This window comes from Salvelinus sp. IW2-2015, unplaced genomic scaffold (genome assembly GCF_002910315.2).
Source record: "Salvelinus sp. IW2-2015 unplaced genomic scaffold, ASM291031v2 Un_scaffold1286, whole genome shotgun sequence".
NCBI lineage: Eukaryota > Metazoa > Chordata > Actinopteri > Salmoniformes > Salmonidae > Salvelinus > Salvelinus sp. IW2-2015.
In genome coordinates, this window is record NW_019942818.1 from 77630 (window position 1) to 87979 (window position 10350).

The following is a 10350-nucleotide window of genomic DNA, read 5'->3' on the forward strand; positions in this document are numbered from 1 at the left end:
ACACACACACACACCACCACACCACACACACACAACACACACACACACACCACACAACACACACCACACACACCACACACAGCCACACACACACCACACCACACACACACACAACACACCACACACACACAGCACCACACACAACACACACACACCACACACACACACACACACACACTCTTAATATGATCCAACTGTCTCTGGAGCACAGGACACTTTGAATCATTCAATAATTTTGCTATATAAATTGACAAATTCAGAGAGCGTAGCCTTTATTCAAACTTCCTCTTGTTTGGTTCCTCCATCAGGCCCGCATCCACACGATACGATTAGACTGTCCAAGTAAGCAGCAGTTTCCTTCGTCATGCCCAGTTGTTGAATTCTGCGACTGCCCCCATAGTCATTAATGCTCTGCCTCCTGCATTGACCAATCAATGAAATCAGAGCCCCTGCAAAAAAATGCCTTCCCATCACTTGGACATTCCCTGACCAGAAGAGCCACTGTGGCACGACCACCCATACAAACCCAGATACACACACGCACAGCCACAGCACACACACCACACACATACAACACATACACACGCACGCACGCACAGGCACACACACAGCCCACCCACACCAGCCCACACACAGACCACACAGCAGCCCACAGCACAGCCGCCACACAGCAGCCCACACACAGCCCAGACCACAAGCCCACACACAGGCCCACACACAGACCACAGACGCACAGACCCAACACACAGCACCAGACACAATGCACCAGGGACCACAAAGCCCACAGCACAGCCCAGACACAGCCCCCAGCGACCACAGCCCACACCACACCCAGCGACACAGTCCCAGACACAGCCCCAGAGCACAGCCCACCACAACAGCCCCAGACACAGCCCACACACAGTCCCAGACCACAGCCCACACACAGCACCTCTTCCATTTACAAATACACACCATTACAACGGTTGGATTTTCTAATCAACCCCCAAGGGAACGTTTTGAGAGAACCAATCGAAACCTGTCACAGAATTTCTGAGAGAATATTGCATTAACAAATGGCCTCCGTTCCAGACCAGTGTGGTCACAGTTCTCCCTGCAGGCTGAGCGGATGGTAGGAGGAGAATATAACCAGGGAAATACACACAGTAAGGCTTTTTTCACAGGTACTGGACCGGATCTTAAACGCCTTCAAAGTTCTATCTGAGAAAGATCGATCTGGACTGGACATTAGCCTGAGGCCTTGATGCACAACCTGTCTGTCTGTCTGTCCCCCCCATAGACACCATTCCTCTCTATCTATCTGAGGTGATGCCAGAGGATTGTCGTTAGAGTAAATATTCTTACTACACACCCGCCCTGTCTGTACGGGACAATGCCAGAGCAAGACTCTCTGTAGAAACTCTGTAATAAAGAGAATATTCCATTGATCTCAAAAGTAATATACATCCATTGGCATTAATAACTATTAAGCAAATTCATTCCATTTCTATGGTCAGATGGTACCTTAGATGTAGTTGTTGAAAAAAGTGAGATATTCCTGTAAAATAAATTGCTCATAAAGACCAAAGTCCCATCCAATCTAAAGAATTGAGACTGTTAAACGTCATCAGACTTCTCATCTCACTTGGATCTACATAAAGTATCTGTCCTGGACGGTTGTCAGCCTCTGCCTCTCTGTGCCTATAACTCAGATTAACCCACCAGTGGGGCAGGGATGAGGCTGGGGCTGAGGCTGAGCCTGGCTGAGACTGGGACTGGGGCTGAGGCTGAGSCTGYSRSWGYCTGYGYCTGGGGCTGYGYCTGYGYCTGGGGCTGAGACGGGCTGGGGCTGAGACTGGGGCTGAAGCTGGCTGGTACTGAGGCTGGGGCTGAGGCTGAGACTTGGGACTAAGGCTGAGGCTGGGCTGAGGCCGGGGCTGAGGCTGGTACTGAGGCTGAGGCCGGGGCTGAGGCCGAGGCTGGAGATGATAAGGAAGGAGTATACTCTTAGAAAAAAGAGTTCCAAAAGGGTTTTTCGACTGTCCCCATAGGAGAGCCCTTTTTGGTTCCATGTAGAACCCTCTGTGTAAAGGGTCCTACTTGGAACCAAAAKGGGTTCTACTTGGAACCTAAAAGGGTTCTACTTGGAACCAAAAAGGGTTCTACTTGGAACCAAAAAAGGTTCTACTTGGAACCAAAAATGGTTCTTCAAAGGGTTCTACTACGGGGACAGCCGAAGAACCCTTTGAGTTTCTAGACAGCAGTCTTTTTTCTAAGGGTGTTGTACTGCTATGCTACAGTGTGTATGTGTCCCTAAGGAAAAACCAACAATGGCCATAGTCCATCATCGTCAGGCACCACCCAGGACCCAGGTCACAGATCCCGGGACAGCAGCTGAATTAGAGAGCCTTCTTGGCCACAGAAAACATCATTAGACAGAGAGACACTTAGTCATATGGCCAGAGGAACACCCCATTCATCATGGAGTGTTCCTCCTTGATGAACCAACAACGAGAGAGAGAGAGAGAGAGAGAGAGCCCACAAAATGAGGTGGAAACTGAGCTGCACTTCCTAACCTCCTGCCCAATGTATGACCATATTAGAGAGACATATTTCCCTCAGATTACACAGATCCACAAAGAATTCGAAAACAAACCCGATTTTGATAAACTCCCATATCTACTGGGTGAAATTCCACAGTGTGCCGTCACAGCAGCAAGATTTGTGACCTGTTGCCACAAGAAAAGGGCAACGCAGTGAAGAACAAACACCATTGTAAAATACAACCCATATTTATGTTTATTATTTTAACTTTTGTGCTTTAACCATTTGTAACATTGTTACAACACTGTATATATATAATATGACATTTGTAATGTCTTTATTGTTTTGAAACTTCTGTATGTGTAATGTTTACTGTTATATTTGTATTGTTTATTTCACTTTTGTATATTATCTACCTCACTTGCTTTGGCAATGTTAACATATGTTTCCCATGCCAATAAAGCCCCTTGAAATGAATTGAATTGAGAGAGACTGGAGATAGCATCTCTTTAATTCGTTATTCTAGGCACAATTTGGTGTTCCTTCAGCTCTCATTTGAGACACTCGTTGGTAACAAGGCTGTAGGGACTGGTCTTCCATGCAAGTATGTGCAAGCTTTTGGTATCCTGTATTCCTGTTATCATAGAGACGCGTGTTGCCATCACGCCTGTGCAGAGATTATTTACAAATCTTGAAGACAATGCAATGGTTGTATGGTTTGAGTAACATCTATCTAATCTATCTTATCTATCTATCTATCTATCTATCTATCTATCTATCTATCATCTATCTATCTATCTATCTATCTATCTATCTATCTATCTCTCTCTCTCTCTCTCTCCTCTCTCTCTCTCTCTCTCTCTCTCTCTCTCTCTCTCTCTCTTCTCTCTGTCTCTCTGTCTCTCTGTCTCTCTGTTCTCTCTGTCTCTCTGTCTCTCTGTTCTGTCTCTGTCTCTGTCTCTGTCTCTGTCTCTGTCCTCTGTCTCTGTCTCTCTCAACTCTGAAGTCTCTACACTGCTTAGTACCTACAGCTTTCTGTTCCTTCTAATAATAATAATCATTTTGGAAGGTGCCATATATTTGTTCTATTTCACACATGTAGCCCGTGTGTATTAATACATGTGTGAATTGGAATTTTTTTTTTTAAATACCAACTCCCTTAGAGTAGGGTCACGTCCAGGGATCAGCCGTTATTGAACAATTAGGGTTAAGTGCCTTGCTCAAGGGCACGTCGACAGATGTTTCAACCTTGTCAGCTCGGGGATTAGAGTGACCTTTCGGTTACTGGCCCAACGCTAACCACTTCTATTTCTGTCTCGTTCAGCTTTCAGGGGGTGTTTGTGTTTTGACTCATCTGCAACCTCTTCAGATGATTTCAGGCTGAAACTTATTAAACCTTAAATTAGACCAGATATGCATCTCTAGTGTGTGTGTGTCAGTGTCACACACACACACACACACACACACACCCACACACACACACACACACACACACACACACACACACACACACACACACACACACACACACACACACGTAACCCAAGATCAGAGATGATAAATGATGAGTAGAATTGCCTCCCACAGTGTATTTCATCTCTCTCATTATGAATGTATTGTCTTTTTTGATGTTTTCACGTTCGCTGTTGTCTTTCTCTTTTTCCTTTCATTATTCTTTCATTCTCACCTTCAACAGAGACGCTCATGTATCATTGTTAACATGTAAGATTGCTTTCCCCCCCCCCTTCATAAAGCACATTATAATCTCAGGCCTTGGTAAACGTCAACACAGCAACACATAGCATCCATGATATCAGCAATTTGGATCAATAGAAATATATATATTAGTTAGGCCACGGAGCTCTGAGAGTGATTTGATCAATAATAATCTGGATAGTAGTAATATGTGTTACTGGAGCATGTCCCCCAACGCTCTGTGTCTCTCTCTCTCTCTCTCTCTCTCTCTCTCTCTCTCTCTCTCTCCTCTCTCTCTCTCTCTCTCTCTCTCTTCTCTCTCTCTCTCTCTCTCTCTCTCTCTCTGTCTCTCTTCTCTCTCTCTCTCTCTGTCTCTCTCTCTCTTCTCTCTGTCTCCTCTCTCTCTCTCTGTTTCTCTCTCTCTTCTCTCTCTTCTCTCTCTCTCTCTCTCTCTCTCTCTGTCTCTCTCTCTCTCTCTCGCTCTCTCTCTCGTCTCTCTTGTCTCTGTCTCTCTCTCTCTCTCTGTCTCTCTCTTGTGTCTCTCTCTCTCTCTGTCTCTCTCTCTCTCCTATTTCTCTCTCTCTCTCTCCTCTCTATTTCTCTCTGTTCTCTCTCTACTCTCTCTTGCGCTTTCTCTCTCTTTCTCTCTATGTGTGCTGTCTTGCCGCGAGGAAGCTCCTGTTGAATGGCCGGTCCCTCGGTCCCTTCCTCTGGTACTTTCAGGCTCTGTCTCTGTCTCTGCTGCCGCTGTCTTCGGTGGGCGATGGTACTGGTGTAGACAGATTGGGGTCTGCCTCCGCCTTCTCTGCTGCCTCCGTCTTTCTCTGCTGCCTCCGCTTTCTCTGCTGCCTCCGCTTTCTCTGCTGCCTCCGCCTTTCTCTGCTGCCTCCGCTTTCTTGCTCTTCCTCTGCTGCCTCCGCCTTTCTCTGCTGCCTCCGTCTTTCTCTGCTGCCTCCGTCTTTCTCGCTGCCTCCGCCTTTCTCTGCTGCCTCCGTCTTTCTGCTGCTTCTCTGCTGCTCGCCTTCTCTGCTGCCTCCGCCTTTCTCTGCTGCCTCCGCCTTTCTCTGCTGCCTCCGCCTTTCTCTGCTGCCTCCGCCTTTCTCTGCTGCCTCCGCCTTTCTTCTGCTGCCTCCGCCTTTCTCTGCTGCCTCGCTTTCTCTGCTGCCTCCGCCTTTCTCTGCTGCCTCCGCCTTTCTCTGCTGCCTCGCTTCTCTGCTGCCTCCGCCTTTCTCTGCTGCCTCCGTCTTTCTCTGCTGCCTCCGCCTTTCTCTGCTGCCTCCCCTGCGTACATGCGCGAGCGTGTGAGTGTGGTGTGTGTGTGTGTGTGAGTACTGTACGTGGCCAGATGACAGGGATCAGTAGAGGCCCTAATGGTGCAGGCCAGGAAAGAGAAAGGAAGGGATGCGAAGGGATTAGGGAGGGGAGGAGGATGCCAGAGGCCATTTGCATGTGTAAGAGGAAGGGATGGTGTGTGATGGAGAGATGTCAACTGTAGGATGGAGAGATGGAGGCGTTTTCATTTTCAGAGGTCAGAGTTTGAGTTGTGTTTCATTTCTACTATGACAAGATGTTTGGACACGGATAAGTAACAGATTTGTGTTCTAACAAATGATTTGGTTACATGTTTTTGAAAATAGTGTTTATTTTTGGAGGCTGTTCAGAGGCTTTAACATGTCCCTGATTTAACATGTCCCTGATTTAAAGTCCCTGATTTAACAAGTCCTGATTTAACAAGTCCCTGTTTAACAAGTCCCTGATTTAACAGTTCCCTGATTTAACATGTCCCTGATTTAACAGTCCCTGATTATTAACATGTCCCTGATTTAACAAGTCCTGATTTAACATGTCCCTGATTAACATGTCCCGCTGATTTAACAAGTCCTGATTTAAACATGTCCCTGATTTAAAAGTCCTGATTCTAACATGTCCTTGATTTAACATGTCCCTGGTTTAACATGTCCTGGTTTAACATTTCCCTGATTTAAACATGTCCCTGATTTAACATGTCCTGGTTTAACATGTCCCTGGTTTAACATGTCCCTGATTTAAACAGTCCTGATTTAACATTCTCCCTGATTTAACAGTCCCTGATTTAACATGTCCCTGATTTAACATGTCCCTGGTTTACAAGTCCCATTTAACAGTCTGATTTAACATGTCCCTGATTTATCAAGTCCCTGATTTATCAAGTCCCTGATTTTAACAAGTCCCTGATTTAACATGTCCCTGATTTAACATGTCCCTGATTTAACATGTCCCTGGTTTAACAAGTCCCTGATTTAACAAGTCCCTGATTTAACATGTCCCTGATTTAACATGTCCCTGGTCTCCCTTTGGTTGCTTCCTCTGACCTCTGACCTCTGACCCCGACCTCTGACCTGTATGTTCCCCTGCAGGGTCAAGGTCCATGGTGAGGTGCAGACAGACCCAGCTGAAGGTTATCCATGGGACGGTGAATGGCACGAAGATAAAGACGGGTTATAGGTATGCAACAGCCACACACACACACACACACACACACACACATACACACACACACACACACACACACACACACACACACACACACACACGACACATACACACAACATACACACTCACACATAACACACACACACCACACACACACACACACACACAACACAACACCACACACACAACACACACACACACACACACACACACACACACCACACACACACAGTACAGGCATTCCGGCATATACTACAGTACATTGCTGTTGATGTGTTTTGAAAGTAAAGCCAATTGATTATGGATGATAGATGTATTATCAGAATGACATTGTCCCAGAATATGTAGAATTGTAAAGCATATTGCCAGAGGCAGTGTGAAGCGTTATGTTCTCGTGTAATGTATGGATTGTCTCAGCACTCTAACAGGAAATGAAGTGAGCTCCCTTGGAGCACAGCTTGCCTGTAGCTGACCAATGTACTGTTGACCAATCAGAGAACATGCAATTTATTTCTGACTGAACACTACTGTAATGACAAACCTATACCTATGCATGTACACCCCACTCGACCCCCCCCCCTCTTTCTCCAGTTAAATAAAATAACATCTGCTTCTTGCCATGCACTAACAATGTACATATTGGAGATTAAGTGATACATTTACTCACACTCTGTCTCTGTCTCTGTCTCTGTCTATGTCTCTCTCTCTCTCTCTTCTCTTCTCTCTCTCTCTCTCCCTCTCTCTCTCTCTCTTCTCTCTCTCTCTCTCTCTCTTCTCTCTCTCTCTCTCTCTCTCCTCTCTCTCTCTCTCTCTCTTCTCACTGGGTACCATAAGAATAAAGAGGAACTCTAGCAGCTCTCCATCTCCTCGACCAAAGAAGAGGAAGAAGAAGAAACGTGTGGTCAGAAGGAGTCGGTCAGTCGACTATCTAGATCAACTTGTTCATGTTTCATTATGGAGGAATGCTCTCCTTTTACACTCTCTCTCCTCTCTCTCTCTCCTTATTCTTTCTCTCCTCTCTCTCTCCCCCCTCACTCTCTCCACTCTCTCTCTCTCTCTCTCTCTCTCTCTCTTCTCCTCTCTCTCTCTCCTCTCTCTCTCTTCTCTTCTCTCTCTCTCCTCTCTCTCTCTCCCCCCTCTTTTTCTCCCCTCCTCTCTCTCTCCCTCTCTCCCCCTCCCTCCTCTCTCCCTCTCTCTCTCCCCCCTCCTCTCTCCTCTCCTCTCTCTCTCTCTCTTTCCTTATCTTTCTCTCCCTCCTGAGCTCTCTCTTCACACTCCTCTCTCTCTTTCATTCTCTTTCTGTCCCTCCTTCTGAGTTCTCCCTCCATCCTTCCCTCCCTCTGAGCTGTCTCTCTCTCCCCATTAACTCCCGCAGGTTCGACAGCTCCTCTCCCTCCCGCAGAGAGAAGAAGAAGAAGAGTGGGAAAAAACACAAGCGAGACAGGTGTGTTTACATGTTTTATGTGTGTGTGTGTGAGTCATAAGGAAGGAGGAGGGATTTACTAGAGAGATGGACTTCTGTCTCATTACGTTTTCATGACCGTTCGAGCCTGTGAGAACCACCGGGAAGAGCTTGAAATAGCCAGAGAATGTGAGCGTACCCAGACGTGCTTCAGCCTGCTTGCGTAACAGGGAAAAGTGGTTCATCTTACCACAGGACACTTCACAACAGAACTATCCCAGAAAAAGCTTGGATGGAAAATGTAACGTTGGTGTCGAATCCTATAGGCTCAAATAGCACAGGAACCACACATAAGTTATCATTTCCAGACAATAAAATACTATAATTTTGATAAGAATATTGATAAGGATATTGGTAAGGATACTGATAAGGATACTGGTAAGGATACTGGTAAGGATACTGGTAAGGATATTGATAAGGATATTGATAAGGATATTGATAAGGATACTGGTAAGGATATTGATAAGGGTATTGATAAGGATATTGATAAGGATATTGGTAAGGATATTGATAAGGGTATTGATAAGGATACTGGTAAGGATATTAATAAGGATATTGATGAGGATACTGGTAAGGGTATTGATAAGGATATTGATAAGGATACCGGTAAGGATATTGATAAGGATATTGATGAGGATATTGATAAGGGTATTGATAAGGATATTGATGAGGATACTGGTAAGGATATTGATAAGGATATTGATAAGGATACTGACAAGGATATTGATAAGGATATTGATAAGGATATTGATAAGGATACCGATAAGGATATTGGCAAGGATATTGGTAAGGATATTGGTAAGGATACCGATAAGGATACCGATAAGGATACCGATAAGGATATTGGTAAGGATAGCGATACGGATACTGATAAGGATACTGATAAGGATACTGATAAGGATATCGATAAGGATACTGGTAAGGATATCGATACGGATACTGGTAAGGATACTGGTAAGGATACTGATAAGGATACTGGTAAGGATATTGGTAAAGATATTGGTAAAGATATTGGTAAAGATATTGGTAAGGATATTGATAAGGATATTGATAAGGATATTGATAAGGATATTGATAAGGATATTGATAAGGATATTGGTAAGGATATTGGTAAGGATATTGATAAGGATATTGGTAAGGATATCGATACGGATATAGATAAGGATACTGGTAAGGATACTGATAAGGATATTGGTAAGGATACAGATACGGATATTGATACGCATATTGATACGGATATTGATATGGATATTGATAAGGATATTGATAAGGATATTGGTAAGGATATTGATAAGGATATTGATAAGGATATTGATAAGAATATTGATAAGGATTATCACGCCCTGACCTTAGAGACCCTTTTATTCTCTATTTGGTAGGCCAGGGTGTGACTAGGGTGGGAAATCTATGTTTATATTTCTTTGTTGGCCGAGTATGGTTCCCAATCAGAGGCAGCTGTTTATCGTTGTCTCTGATTGGGGATCATACTTAGGCAGCCCTTTTTCCCACCTTCTGTTGTGGGATCTTGTCTTTTGTGTTGCATGTGTTGCACTCCTAGCTTTACGTTCGTTGAGTTGTTTATTGTTTTTGGTGGAACATTTAAAAATGTAAGAAAATGTACGTGGCACCTTGGTCTTCATTTAACGACAGACATAACAAGGATATTGATAAGGATACTGGTAAGGATATTGATAAGGATACATGTAAGGATACAAGTAAGGATACATGTAAGGATATTGGTAAGGATATTGGTAAAGATATTGGTAAGGCTATTGATAAAGATATTGGTAAGGATATTGATAAGGACACAGTGAGAAGGAGGATATTGGAGAGGATATTCTTCCAGTCCATTCATTCATTACAGAGGATTTTTAATAAAACCCTCCAGAAATGTTTCTTATATTTTGTATTATGTTACAAAGCAATCATCCTCCTTCGACAATAATGCAATAAGCGTCAGCACAAATTGAGAAAGAGAATGGAAAGAGAGAGAGAGAAGGAGAATGAGAATGGAGAGAGAGAAGGAGAACGAGAATGGAGAGAGAGAAGGAGAAAGACAATGGAGAGAGAGAAGGAGAAAGACAATGGAGAGAGAGAAGGAGAAAGACAATGGAGAGAGAGAAGGAGAAAGACAATGGAGAGAGAGAAGGATAAAGAGAATGGAGAGAGAGAAGGAGAAGGAGAATGGAGAGAGAGAA

The 10350-nt window shown here is 44.4% G+C and overlaps 1 protein-coding gene across 1 annotated transcript in view; it reads left to right on the plus strand.

The window, feature by feature from the left end:
* Nucleotides 1–10350, plus strand: part of LOC112070313 (nipped-B-like protein B) — a 92762-nt gene that overhangs the window by 28099 nt on the left and 54313 nt on the right. Inside the window, exons 3-7 of the mRNA XM_070438912.1 lie at nt 6615–6695; nt 7525–7605; nt 8066–8159; nt 8461–9430; nt 9532–9548. Coding sequence (XP_070295013.1) covers nt 6615–6695; nt 7525–7605; nt 8066–8159; nt 8461–9430; nt 9532–9548 — 1243 coding nt within the window. The remainder of the gene's footprint in view (nt 1–6614; nt 6696–7524; nt 7606–8065; nt 8160–8460; nt 9431–9531; nt 9549–10350) is intronic.